General features: G+C 50.1%; 1 protein-coding gene and 1 pseudogene across 1 annotated transcript in view; both read left to right on the top strand.

Annotated features, from left to right (window-relative positions):
* The first annotated feature begins 1,730 nt into the window (after positions 1–1,730).
* LOC132537069 (leukocyte immunoglobulin-like receptor subfamily A member 5) lies at positions 1,731–2,776 on the top strand (annotated as a pseudogene).
* Positions 2,777–2,864: 88 nt separating this feature from the next.
* The window catches only part of LOC103128202 (leukocyte immunoglobulin-like receptor subfamily A member 6), a 180,698-nt gene continuing 169,835 nt past the window's right edge, over positions 2,865–13,727 (top strand). The window contains exon 1 of the mRNA XM_060173025.1: positions 2,865–2,963. Coding sequence (XP_060029008.1) covers positions 2,930–2,963 — 34 coding nt within the window. The 5' untranslated portion in view covers positions 2,865–2,929. The remainder of the gene's footprint in view (positions 2,964–13,727) is intronic.

Below are 13,727 nucleotides of genomic sequence, written 5' to 3'. Positions count from 1 at the left end.
CTCTTGTAGAGTCGAACGGGGGTCCTGAGAGGAGGAGCTAGAGCTGAGGGCTAGGGAGGGCTTGTGCCAAGGACACAAGTGACTTTATTTCTGAGTTTCTAATATTTATACAGAAAGCAAACAGTTCTACACAATACAAGATTACACAAGGTATCATGATTTACTGGCAGTTAGTTAAAGATCAATCGATTACTGTAAAGATCAATCAGTTATTATAAAGATCAAGAGGTTACTGGCGTTTGCCTACTTTCACACACTATGATATGATTATTCAGCAGCTGACTGTTGTTTCTTAAGATTAATTTGTCCTGCCAAAATCAGCAGAGCACAAAAAGGGGGAGTTGCAGGTGTTCACTCAGAGGCCATGGTTTTCTTTATCCGTGTTTTCCTCTCGGCATCCTCATTTACAGAGGGCCTGGGAGAGGTTTGCCTTCTGGTGGTCTCCTACAGGCTCTGACCACCCAGGGACTTTGGATGGACTCTCCCCAGGATGCCTTTGCTTCCCTGACCCTGGTGGCCCCTGGGACCCCACCACAGGGCAGTCCTGCACTGAGACATTAAGGTGGTTGCCAAAGCCTCATGTTCAGAAGGTTCTGGAAGATCATCTGGGTCCCAAGTCCCAGAAACTGTCACTGAGAACACGGAGCAGTCAAGCTGTTGGCATCGGGAAATATGGGCTGTGGGAGATCTGGATTAAACTGGTTCTTCCCTCCCACAGTCTGGATGTGATGTTCTGGTGAGGGAGAAGGTTCCACCCAGAAAATAGAAGTGGTTAAGCTGTAGGTGGGGCCGTGGCTTTTAAAGGTTTAGCCTTTGAGGGCTCGCTCTTTTTTCTGCTTTTACCATGTGACCATCAAACATAAGTCTTTTCGCTCTTTTTCCTCTACTCTCTCTATATCTATCTATCTCTCATGTCCTGACATGTATATGTTTTTCAAGAAGGTTTAATTTACATGGATATCATGCTTTTCCATCAATTCATTGAGAAAATTGCATGACAGACCTTAAGAACGGGCACAGATGCTCCCCCATCCACATTAGGCTGCACCACACCTCAGATTTGCACCCACACCCGACTTTGTGTGAGAATCAGCCACTTCACCCTAAATTCCAGCCCCTCACTGTCCATGCAGAGGAGGCAGAGGGGCACAGGAGGGGGAGCTCTGCTGGGAGATGGATCCTGAGGGGGCAGGAGGGCCGGGGCTGCTCACAGAGGGAGGAGGAGACTGCTGCCCAAACAGAGAAGTTCTTGCAGGCGTGGTGGGGAGAAAGCCCACACTCTGGGCTCTGCTTCCTTCCCTCTCTGCCTGGCTCCCCTGGGTGCCCAGACCACAGGGACCTGAGCTGACAGCATAGTGACCTGCGAGCCGAGTCTGCAGACCTGAGCCTGCAGGCAGCAGCCCTGAGTCCCCTCACAGCTGGGGGGGGGTCATTGGCCATGGGAGGGTCCAGGGGTGTAGGGGTCAGCTGATGGGAAGGGACCCTCCTGGAGAGGCCCTGACAGGACATGGCCTGGTTCCTGCCCATCAAGGGCCCCTCAGGAGGGCACTGGGGCTGGCTGCTCACTTAGCAAATGAGGGTGAGGCTCCTGTGGGGGGCACTTCCCCTTCCTGTGGGGGTGCTGATGTGACAACCTTGTGACAGGGAGTCCCAGCCCTGAAAGAACACACTGTGTATCTGTCCATCCTCCCACAATCAGAGGGGACTCCAGGCTCAGAGGAGGACACGCCATGACTCCCACCCTCACAGCCCTGCTCTGCCTGAGTGAGATGGACCAGGGGGGACACCCAGTCTTGGAGGGACCCCACAGCCAGGCCTTCTGGGTCAGGACCCCAGGAGTCATGAGCTGTGGGGGGGGCTTGTGCACAGGATTCAGAACACCCCTCTCACAGAAACTCTCTTCCAGGGCTGAGTGTGGGCCCCAGGACCTGTGTGCAGGCAGGTGAGTCTGTCCTCAGGATCCCTGGACCCTCACTGGGGACTGGGGACTAGACATTCTTGGAGGAGGAGCATATCTGGGCTAATGCGGGAGTGGGGGTGCCTCAGGGAGGGTGCTAGCATGAGAGCTAAGGCCTGGGGGTTGAGCTGTGCTGTGAATACACCTCTGATTTCCTTCCAGGAACACTCCCCAAACCAACCATTCTGGCTGAGCCAGGCCCTATTGTCCTCTGGGGCAGCCCTGTGACCCTCTGGGGCAGACCTGGTGTCAGGGGATCCAAGGGGCAAAGGAGCTCCATCTGAATAAAGAGCAGAGCCCAGCACCCTGGGACATACAGATCCCACTGGAGCCCAGGGACAAGGCCAAGTTTCCCATCACCTACATGGCAGAGCAGCAAGCAGGGATATACAGGTGTCTCTATCTCATCTCCTCTGACTGGTCAGAGCTCAGTAACCCCCTGGATCTGGTGGTGGTTTCAGGTGAGACTCACTCAGGGGCCCCAGATCAGGTTCTTCCTCAGGAAGGGGGTCTGCCCTGTAGGGGTCCCCATCGTATGAGCCCTGGGGTGTAGCGGGAACCCCATTTCTGATGCTGCCTCCTCCTCTCCTAAAATCCTACAGCAAACCCTCCCTGTCAGCCCTGCCAAACCTTGTGGTGAACCCAGGAGGAACCATGACCCTCCAGTGTGCCTCAGGGCAGAGATTTGACAGGATGGTTCTGACTCAGCAAGGAGAAGACAAGTTCCCCTGGACCCTGGACACACAGCCACTCCCCAGTGAGCAGGTCCAGCTCATCAAGAGCCCTGGCACTGGGGCTGACTGCTCTCTTAGTAAATGAGGGTGAGGCTCCTGTGGGGGGAAGTTCCCCTTCGTGTGGGGGTGCTGACGTGACAACCTTGTGACAGGGAGGCCCAGCCCTGAGAGAACACACTGTGTGTCTGTCCATCGTGCTGCTCTCAGAGGGGCCTCTGGGCTCAGAGGAGGACACACCATGACCCCCACCCTCACAGCCCTGCTCTGCCTGGGTGAGATGAACCAGGGGAACACCCCAGTGTGGGAGGGACCCCACAGCCAGGCCTGCTGGGTCGGGACCCCAGGAATCAGGGGCTGTGTGGGGAGAGGCTTGTGCTCAGGACTCAGGACACCCCTCTCACAGGGACTCTCTTCCAGGGCTGAGTGTGGGCCCCAGGACCTGTGTGCAGGCAGGTGAGTCTGTCCCCAGGCTTCCAAGACCCTCAGTGGGTACTGGGGACTAGAAGCCCTTGGGGGGGGCAGAGCAGATCTGGGCTAATGCGGGAGTGGGGGACATCAGTGAGGGCGCTGTCCTGAGTGCTGGGGCCTGGGGCTGGGACTGTGCTGTGACCCCACCTCCGATTTCCTTCCAGGAACCCTCCCCAAACCCACCCTCTGGGCTGAGCCAGGTCCTGTGGCCCCCTGCGTGAGCTCTGTGACCCTGTGGTGTTGGGGAATCCCAGGGGCCCAGGAGTTCCATCTTCTTAAAGAGAAGAGCGCAGCACCCTGGGACATAAAGACCCCAGTGGAACATGGGGACAAGGCCAAGTTCCTCATCAGCTATATGGCAGAGCAGCAAGCAGGGGTATACAGGTGCCTCTATCTCATCTCCTCTGACTGGTCAGAGCCCAGTGACCCCCTGGAGCTGGTGATGGTTTCAGGTGAGACTCACTCAGGGGCCCCCTGATCAGGTTCTTCCCCAGGAAGGGGGTCTTCCCTGTAGGGATTCCCTTCACATCAGCCCTGGGTAGCAGGGGGAGCCCCATTTCTGACACCACCTCCTGCTCTCCTAGGATTCTACAGTAAACCCTCCCTGTCAGCTCTGGCGAGCCCTATCATGACCCCAGGAGGAACTGTGACCCTCCAGTGTGCCTCAGGGCAGGGATTTGACAGGATGGTTCTGACTCAGCAAGGAGAAGACACGTCCCCCTGGACCCTGAACACACAGCCACACCCCAGTGGGCAGGTCCAGGCCCTGTTCTGTGTGTACCCTGTGACCCCCAACCACAGGGGGACGTTCAGATGCCATGGATATTACAGTGACAGACCCCAGGTGTGGTCACCCTCCAGTGAGCCCCTGGAGCTCCTGGTCTCAGGTGAGGGTCCCCTCCTGCCCCATTCATAGTCTGAGGTTCCCAACAAGTTATTGGGGTATTTGGTCTCAGGGGAGCCCCAGGAGGGAGGCTGGTCGAGGAGAATTCAGGTTCCCCAGTGAGAGACACAGAGTGCGGCACAATGCCTGTGTCAGGGCAAGAAAGTGTCCGCTGCCCTAAATGCCCACTGGTCACTACAGGGGCATCTGGGAAGCCCTCCCTCCTGAGCCTGCAGAGCTCTGTTTGGCCCCTGGACAGATGCTGACCCTACTATGTGGCTCTGCTGTGGACACTGACAAATTTGCTCTGTCCTGGGAGGGGAACAGGACCTCCCATAGCACCCAGGCCAGCTGACCCTGTCAGGCTCTCTGCCTCCTCTTGACCTTGTGGGTTCCTTCCAGGCTCCTGGTTCTCAGAAGTCAGCTAGGCTGTGGTCCCCAAGTGGGAGCTCACGGGGCAGTGCTCACAGCTGACCTGCACAGAGACCCACAGAGTCCCCACAGGGAGCAGAGGCCAGGTGATGTCCCAGTGAGCTCACAGCTCAGGCAGGAGACAGATGTGTGCAGCTCTTGATGAAGGAGGGGCTGCTGTGGAAGTGACACAGAGGCAAAGTTAAATGCAAAACAGAAGTTTGAGAGGGTCCCGTGGGATTGACCCCTCACAGCAGAGGAAGGGTCACTCAGGGATGGCTGTGTTGAGAGAAGTAGGGCATTATAGAGCCTGCCCAGGGGACAGACGACAGGACCAAGAACTCCTCATCTGTGTCTCTCTAATAAAGAAGTTTAGAAGGATTTTATTCTTCTCAGTTTGTGGATGGTGGTGCTGGGGTTTAAGCCTGGGACCTCAGCACCTCAAGCATGAAAGTCTATTGCAGAAGCATTATGCTGTCTCCCCGAAATTTTTTTTGTTTCTTTGTTTATTTTTTAAATTTCTATATTGGAGGATTAATAGCTTACAGTCCACAGTAACATACAATAGTTTGTACATGCTTAACATCTCCACACAACAATACAATCCCCATAGGTCCTCCTCTGCCATCATGTTCCAGGACATGAACCCTCCCCCACCCCAGAATCTTACTTTGGTGCAATACACCAACTCCAGTCCAAGTTCTGCTCAGAGTTTTCCCTTCTCATCTTGTTTTTCAACTTCTGTCTAACCCCCTACCCTAGAGTCCTTTACCTTGGTGCAATACACCAGACCCAGGCCAAGTCTGCTTTGTGTTTATGGTTCAACTTTTTAATTTTATTTTTTTAATTGGATTTATTTCATTGAGGGTGCCTTTAAAATTTAGATGGAAAGAGTTCTGCAATAGTTTCCTCTAAGTATTTGATAGTTTCTTTTTTTAAATTTTTTAAATTTTTATTTATTTCTTTTTGTTGCCCTTGTTTTTATTGTTGTTGTAGTTATTATTGTTGATGTCATCATTGTTGTATAGGACAGAGAGAAATGGAAAGAGGAGGGGAAGACAGAGAGGATGAGAGAAAGACAGACACCTGCAGACCTGCTTCACTGCCTGTTAAGCGACTCACCTGCAGTTGAGGAGCCGGATGCTTGAACTGGGATCCTTGCACCAGTCCTTGCACTTTGCTCCAAATGCGCTTAACTGACTGTGCTAACGCCCATCCCCCGTATTTGACAGTTTCTTCTCTAATATCCAAGGGTATTGAAATCCCATACTATTATTGTGTTGCTGTTAATTTATTGTTGTAGCCTTTTCAGTAGGTATTTTATGTATTTATATAGCCTCTTTTTGGGTGCTCTGCATGTTAATAATCATTAAGACCTCTTGATTGATTGATCCTCTGAGCTTTAAGTAACAGTCCACCCCTATGTTCTAAATGTGTACTTGCTTTAAGGCCTATCGTGTCAGATTCAGAATACTTGTTCCTGCTCCTTTTTTGTGGTCCATTGTCTTGTATGATAGTTTTCCATCCTTTCACTTTGAGTCTGTGTTTGTCTTGTTGAGTTAGGTAGGATTCCTACAGAGAACATATGAGTGGGTTGTGTTTTCTGATCCATCTTCCTACTCTATGCCTTTTAATAGGTGAATATGGGGGGCAGGCACTAGCACAGAGGGTTAAGCGAAGGTGGCGCAAAGTGCAAGACCAGCATAAGGATCTCGGTTTGAACCCCCAGCTCTCCACCTGCAAGGGAGTTGCTTCACAGGTGGTGAAGCAGGTCTGCAGGTGTCTCCCTTTATCTCCCCCTCTCTGTCTTCCCCTCCCCTCTCCATTTCTCTCCATCTTATCCAACAGTGACGACATCAGTAACAACAATAATTGCAGGAGCCATTTCTCTGCTTTATAGATGATAAGCTTTGAGACAACGGAACCCCTCAAGACAAATGTTAATTCCCCCATGGGCAGGCCATTTCCCCTTAGGTAAACCATTTATCAGTAATCAAGTGAGTCAACACAAGTGAGTCAACACACAGTTTGGTTCCTGCCATTTGTTGCAAGGAACATTCCGCTTTGAAGTTTTCTCCCCCTTCCCCTCCTCCAGCATTCTCTCTCCTTCCCCAAAGCCTTATAATGCCTGTGTTCTCAATAAAATTTACAGCTTGATCAGAAACTTGGCTTGCTGTCATTCTTCGTGTCTCATGTTCCTTCATTTCAGGTTTCATTGGGTTCCTAGCCCCTGTTCACCGCCCTGCTGGTCGGGGCAAATAATAACTACAACAACAATAGAAACAACAAGAGCAACCAAAGGGAAAATGAATAATAAAAAATCTTACTTAAAAAATAGGTGAATTCAGGCCATTCACATTATTTTATATTATAGAATGAAGATACTTTAATGCCATTCCATTATTTGTATTTCCATTAATTCCATAAAATTATTTTAAAATTTTAGAGTGTCCTGATTTATGGCATGTTTGTGATCTGATTGTTTATAGGAGACCTTTCAGAACTTATTTCAGGGCAGGCTTTATGATAGTTGTTTCCTTCAACTGTTGCTTGTCTGAGAAGGTTTTGATGCCTCCATCTAGTCTGAATGACAGTCTAGCAGGACACAGTAGTCTTGGTTGAAAGCCTTTCTCATTTAGCATTCGATAGGTATCTTGCCATTCTCTTCTGGCCAGTAGTGTTTGTGTGGAGAAGTCTGAGGTTAATCTTATGGGTTTTCCTCTGTAGGTGACTCTTTGTTTTTCTCTTGCAGCCTTCAAGATACTTTCTTTACCCTTATTCCTTTCCATTCTAAATATGATGTATCTTGGTGTCTTTAAGTCTTGGTTAATTCCGTATGGGACCCTCTGACCTTCTTGAACCTTTATGTCTTTGATGTTGTCTAGACTACAGAAGTTCTCAGCTGTTGTGTCCTGAACAATGCTTTCTTCCCCTCCATCTCTTTCTTCCTCTGGCAAGCCAATAATGCACATATTATTTCTTTTTGAAGTTATCCCATATGTCTCTGTTGTTATTTTCAGTATCTCTTAATCTCTTTTTGAGATTTCTTACTTATTTCTTAGTTTTCCCTAATTCATCCTCAGTCTTGCTAATTTTGTTTCCTATCTTGCTTATTCTATTTTCTCTCCCCTCTGTTGTTTTCTATAGCTCGGTTATTTTGTTACCCTGTTATGATACTGTCTTAGCTTGTTCAGCTAGTTGTGTTCTTAGCTCAGCTATTTCAGCTTCCAACTCTCTAATTACCTCCAGATGATGTTTTCTTTCAGAGTCTCATTTGCTGTTTCCCCATTTCTGATGATATCATTTTCAAACTCTTTTCTCACTCCTGTGACCAATAGCTCAATTAGTGTTTGGATCCTGTCCTCAAAGCCCTTTGGGAAGATTTTAACTGGACTTTTGTCTTGCTTAATTTCTGCAATTTTTTTTTTGGTTTAACCATTGTATATGGTGTGTGATGAGGTCCCTGTCTCAGTGCCATTCAATCCACTATTCACACTTGCCAGGATTGACTTGTTTCTGACCAGGGATAGTGGAGAGATGCAGCAGCTGCTACTTTGTACTGGTTATTGCTGGACAGCAGTGGTGCTCTAGTGATCTCTAGGTTTCTCTTGTTTGTATGATTTTTGGCAGGAACGATGGGGGATGTGCTTGGCACTGCCTTGTGGTCACAAGTGCTCGGGTTTAAGTTGTGTCCTCACATTAAGTTCAGAAGGCTCAATACAGCCTTTAATATCAAGAAGTTTTAAGCCTTTTTCTCTTTTCTCCTGGCCCTCCTAATGACCTTCATTATTGCTGCACTTAAAGTGAGATTGCCAAAATGTCACAGCTCAGCGCCCTAATGCCCAGAGCTCTGACACAACTTCGATATTTCTCTACCTGCAATCCTTTCTGCCCCACCCACAATGAAACTCCCACCTGATTCCACAGAACCCTCAGCTATAGGTTATGGCTTCAGTTGGATCTCTCATATGTATTTGATGTTTTGGGAGGAGAGATAGTTCAATCCCGGATATTGCATGGTCACACCTCCTGGAAGTTTAATTTGTTTATTTATTAATGAGAAAAACAGGAAAGAGAGAAAGAACCAGCTCTGCCAACTGGTCTGTGCACTGCTAGGGAGGGCCTGCTGCTGAGAGTCCAGGGCATTGTCCACTGTGTCACCTCCCAGATGCCATCTCTCCTTGCCTGTGATTGCAGGACCAACTGAGTCCCCCAGCTCTACAAGGAACAAGCCCAGCTCTGAGAACGGTGAGGAGGGTCAGGGCTGGGGCTACTCCTGGGTGATGTCAGGGACTGGGTGACACTGACCTCCTCCGATCCCGTGTCCTCTATGTCCACAATTCCAGTCCCTACCCTTGAAGACCACACTGCTGTGTCCACAGTGGCAGCCCCTCAGCCCCAGGACCACAGGGTGGAGAACCTGATCTGGATGGGCGTGGCTGCCCTAGTGCTTCTGGCCCTCGGGGTCCTGCTGTTGGAGGCTCAGCACAGCCAGAAAAGCACCCAGGGTGCCACCACCACCAGTAGGGTGGCAGAATAACAACAATTTCTCCCCTGAGTGATAGAGACAGAGGCACATACTCAGGCCCAGTAGGCCTGGGCTCAAGTCTGCTGAGAGCTGGAGGGCAGGGGCCTGGCAGCCAGCAGTCCTGGAATGCTCCCTGCAGAGCACCTGCAGCTCAGCTGGTTTCTGTTTCTCCCTGGATCCTGACTGTCCCTGGATGGCTCTTCCATTCTCCTGGGACCTGAGGTGGCACCCCAAGCTCTGTTTTGTCCCCAACATGTGCTCATTTCCTGTCCTGCTGGTTCTCAGTACACACATCTCCTTAGTGGACTGAGTGCTGCCACTGCTGTGAGCCTCTCCTCAGAGGGACACAGAATCTTCCTCAAACAACAGAATGATGACAACCTTCAGGCTCAGGGCCAAGCACAGCCCTGAGAATCAGCCCTGCAGCCCTCCTGGTCATGCAGACACCCCCTTTCAAGCCAGTACCTGCCTCAGTTTTTTTTAGAAACCCCTTTCTAGCGGCAGGCTTCCGTGGGAGTGCCAGTCAGTGAAGGCTGCTTACCAGCCTTCTGTAAAGTGTTGAAGCCCCGGCTTGTGACAGGTGGCATGTCCAGCTCTTGGGCCGCCCGTGAGCAGGTGCTGAGAGCAGAGCTGGGAGTCCTGCCATGAGGGGTCAGAGTGAAGAGACTGGGCAGAGCCCTGCTGAGAGCCACATCTGCAAAGTGCCCACTTCTGGGTCAGCAGCACAGCCCTCCTTCCTTCCTCCCTTCATCCCTCCCTCCCTCCCTTCCTTCCATCTTTTCTCCCTCCCCCCTCTTTCTGTTCCTTAATTTTCACCTCCCCTTCTTAGTTTCATCTTCCTTCCTCCTTTTCTCTCCCCATCTCTCTTCCTCCTTTCCATCCTCCCTCCCTTCCTCCCTCCCTTCCTTCCTTCCTGTCTCTGAGACCATGCCTGCAATGTGAACCTTCTCTGTCAGCATCACAGTACCTCCCTCCCTCCTTTTTACCTTCTTCTCTCTCACCCTTCCTTCCTCCTTTCCTTCCTCCCTCCATCCCTTCTTCCCTCTCTCTCTCTCTTTCCAGAGAACTTCACAACTCTCACTTAAAGTGGTATGATGGAGGGAGTCAGGCAGTTGCACAGTGGGTTAAATGCATGTGGCATGAAGTGCAACAACCAGAGTAAGTATTTGGGTTTAAGCCCTCGGCTCCCTTCCTGCAGGGGAGTCACTTCACAGCTGGTGAGGCAGGTCTGCAGATGTTTATCTTTCTCTCACCCTCTCTGTATTCTTCTCCTCTCTCCATTTCTTTCTGTCCTATCCAACAACAATGACATCAATAGCAACAATAATAACTATAATGATAAAACAACAAGGGCAACAAAAGGGAAACTAAATAAAGAAATATCTTTTAAAAGTAGTATGGTGTATGGAACATGCCACCGTAGACTCTCAGGCATGAGTCTTTAGCAGAACCCTGGTGCTGCTCCCCAACCCCCACAGTGATCTCCATCTCCAGGTTCTGTCACAGGTTCTCTGGGACTCTGCCAGCCCGGCTCCAGAGTCCAGGCGCCGACATAGTGTCTGCCTCTGACCTCAGAGAACACAGGGAACATTCTGCAGTCCCTTAAGTCCTTTTCTGATATCCAGACAGCGTTCTGTCTTTCTGAAGATTTTGGATACAAAGTCACCTGTGAGAGGTAACATGCGCTGTCAGGAAGACTCCTTGGTCTCATCTGTGGTTGCAGATGAGTATTTAGAGTATTACTGATGAGTATTTAGAGTATAGTGATGAGTATTTAGAGTATTTTCAGTATTACTGAAGGTGTTTGGGATGTGTTCTTATTCAGCTTTTCATTTAGGCAGGAAAAGGATGTTAGTTATCAGCAGATATCTGAGCAATTTCAAATGTTCTCTTGTTTCCTCTCTCTCTAGCACACACACACACACACACTCCCAAGTCTCTGGCTTCCTGAAATGCATGTGCAGTACACTTCAGGCTGAAGCCATGGGGAAGTAGACACAGGGAGCTGCTCTCCCCTGAACCACAAACAGTGAAATGACAAGTCGTGATAGCCTCCATCAGCACTGTGGACTCCTGGTCAAGAAAGAGCATCATGGCTGGAAGGCGGTGGACTTGCGTGTGGTGCGGGGAGGAGGTCAAGGAGCAAGACTCAGCTGAGACTTGGTGCCACAGCCAGTGCCAGACTTTAGTTGCCCTCAGCCATGACAGGACCCCACTCACAACTGAGACTCAGAACCACAGAGGCCATAAGATCTGGAGCTGACCCAGGACACCCCCTAGAACCTAAGTGCTGAACACTGTGCCTTTGGCAATAGAAAGCGACAAAACTGAGGAGGCACAGCCACAGACCAGGTGTAATGGGCCAACCCCCTCAGGGAGAGCAGCAGAGAGCTCCTGCACATGGGATCAAGACCCTGACTCCTGGGAGCCTCATCCACAGGAGACCCAGGATGGAGAAATGCACTGTGGGATCCAAACACTGCCAGCCATTTGTATTCTTACTACTTTTGTTGTTGCCTCACATTCCTGGGTTTTGTTTGTGGCTCTGTACTTCACCCAGTTGAGAGTTAAATGTGCCTTCATGTTTTTCAGTTACATTCCTTTCCATAGTGCTTGTCATGGATGTCTGGTAAACTCCCTTAGCTTTTGTGGATCTGATATTTATACACAAACAAACACATATGTATACTCTCTCATGTGTGAATGATGGCTTTGTAGGACAGAGTATTCATGGACAGCTGGGAGGTGATGCATCTAGCTCAGCACACACAGTCCAGTGCTCAAGGTCCCAGGTTCAGGCCACAGGCCCCCATTTCATGAGGAGTGAAGCAGGTCTGCAGGTGTTGCCTTCTCTCTCCCTCTCAACCTCCCCCAATTTCTGTCTCCATCCAACCATCCCAATAATAAACTAATAAAATGTAAAAAGTGTTCAAGGCCTGCAGCTATTATTATTAATGCCTTGAGCTCCACTCCACCTCACACCAGTGAGAAGGTAGACCACCACCAAGTCAGGAGATGACAGGAGTTGGCAGATGTGGACAGAGGGACCCTGCCACACGCCTGGGTCCACACTGGTGCAGCTTCCATGGCAAACAGCACAGAGCATCCTTAATCCTGTGCAGATGGAAAGACCTTGAGCTCCAGCAGTACCACAGGTATTCATGTCTCTAGCTGACATGGAAAAGTCAATTCAAGGGGACACATGAAACCCACGTTCAGAGCTGTGCTACTCACAGCAGCCAAGAAGTGCAAGCAGCCTTCATGCCCAGTGACAGGTGCCTGGAGAAAGGGTTATGGATACACACTGGGTAGAAGTCTTCTCAGCAAGTTGAAAATAGAATCATGAGTCCTTGGTATAGAATGGACAGCAGTGGAGGTGATTCCGCAGTGAGGTTAGCAAGGAGGTGAAAGACCACTACCAGGTGGTTTTTGCTCATAAGTGGAACTGGGAGAACGGGAACACCTGAGCTCACAGAGAAGAAACATACAGGACTAGGTCAAGTGTCTCTAATATTTGGGAGAAGTTTGGAGGTTGTCACTGGGTGGGGGTTGAGGGCACAGGACTCTGGTTGTGGGTGCAGTGGGAAGGAGATCCTGGAATCACATACTCCTGTAAACTACCAAATGATAATACAGCCTTTGAAGATGGGGCTGGTGGTGATGCACCTGGTTGAACACACACATACAAAGCAGAAAGACTAGGGTTCAAGCCCCTGGTCCCCAGAAGCAGGGGGAAAGCTTCATGAGCAATGAGGCCATGCTGCAGCAGTCTCTCTCTTGCTCTCTCCAGTCTATCTCCCCTGTCAATCTTCGTCTGACTCTATCCAGTCGGTAATAAATAAAAAGGACAAAGCCTTTGGGGAGATGTGTGCAGGCATGTGCCCACTCACACACGAATGTGCTATCCCACCTGGATTGCCTGGAGCCTGCCAGCTCCCACTAGGCTCTCAGGTCTATCTATCAGTATTTGCTCCAGTTACATGCATCGTTTTAATTTTTTCCTTTGACCAGGTGTGTTCTTGTCTCTAATTGGGATTCATGAGCTAATAATGTCACAGGACTTTAAAACAGTGGGGTAGTGTCACACTGTGTCAAGTACTGAATCCCACGGCCACCACACTCAGCACAAAGTCTGAGAGACACTGCAGCTGCTGTTGCCCCATCCTGTGTGTTTTTATCTGCAAGTTACCCATCCTGTGTGTTTTTATCTGTGTGTCTTGTTCTCTGTGTGTCACGTATGCCTGAAAAGCACCAGCGAGTTTTCTTTTCCATCCTTAGCACTTCATCAAACACAGTCCTCTCCGGTTCTACCCATTTTGTCTCATGGGACACAATTTTATCTTAACTACTGAGAAGTATGCTGCCAGGTACATATCTCATAACTTTACCTTTGAACCAGAGCACTGACTGTGGGTGGTGCTGGCGACTGAACCCAGGATCTCAGAGCCTAACGATGAATTTCTTCAGCAGAATCATCATGCCATCTCCACAGCCTCCCATAACTTCTGCAACCAGCTGTCCACCAGTGGGCTGCAGCCGCTTCCCTCCTGGCCTCTCGTGGATGCTGTAACTGCACACGTCACCTGCTGTAGGGACTATGGACACAGGGTGAGCAGCCATCGGCCTGCCCCCTCCGGAAGTGCATAGACTAAGGTGTCCCTGTGCTTCTGTTCTCCTGCCTCAAGCTTCTGCTATCAGCCCGACCCCCGTTACATTCTACAGAAGCTCCCCAGCCGGTGCACCTGT

This window comes from Erinaceus europaeus, chromosome 2 (genome assembly GCF_950295315.1).
Source record: "Erinaceus europaeus chromosome 2, mEriEur2.1, whole genome shotgun sequence".
Classification (NCBI taxonomy): domain Eukaryota; kingdom Metazoa; phylum Chordata; class Mammalia; order Eulipotyphla; family Erinaceidae; genus Erinaceus; species Erinaceus europaeus.
This window is presented reverse-complemented; position numbering and strand designations above follow the sequence as displayed.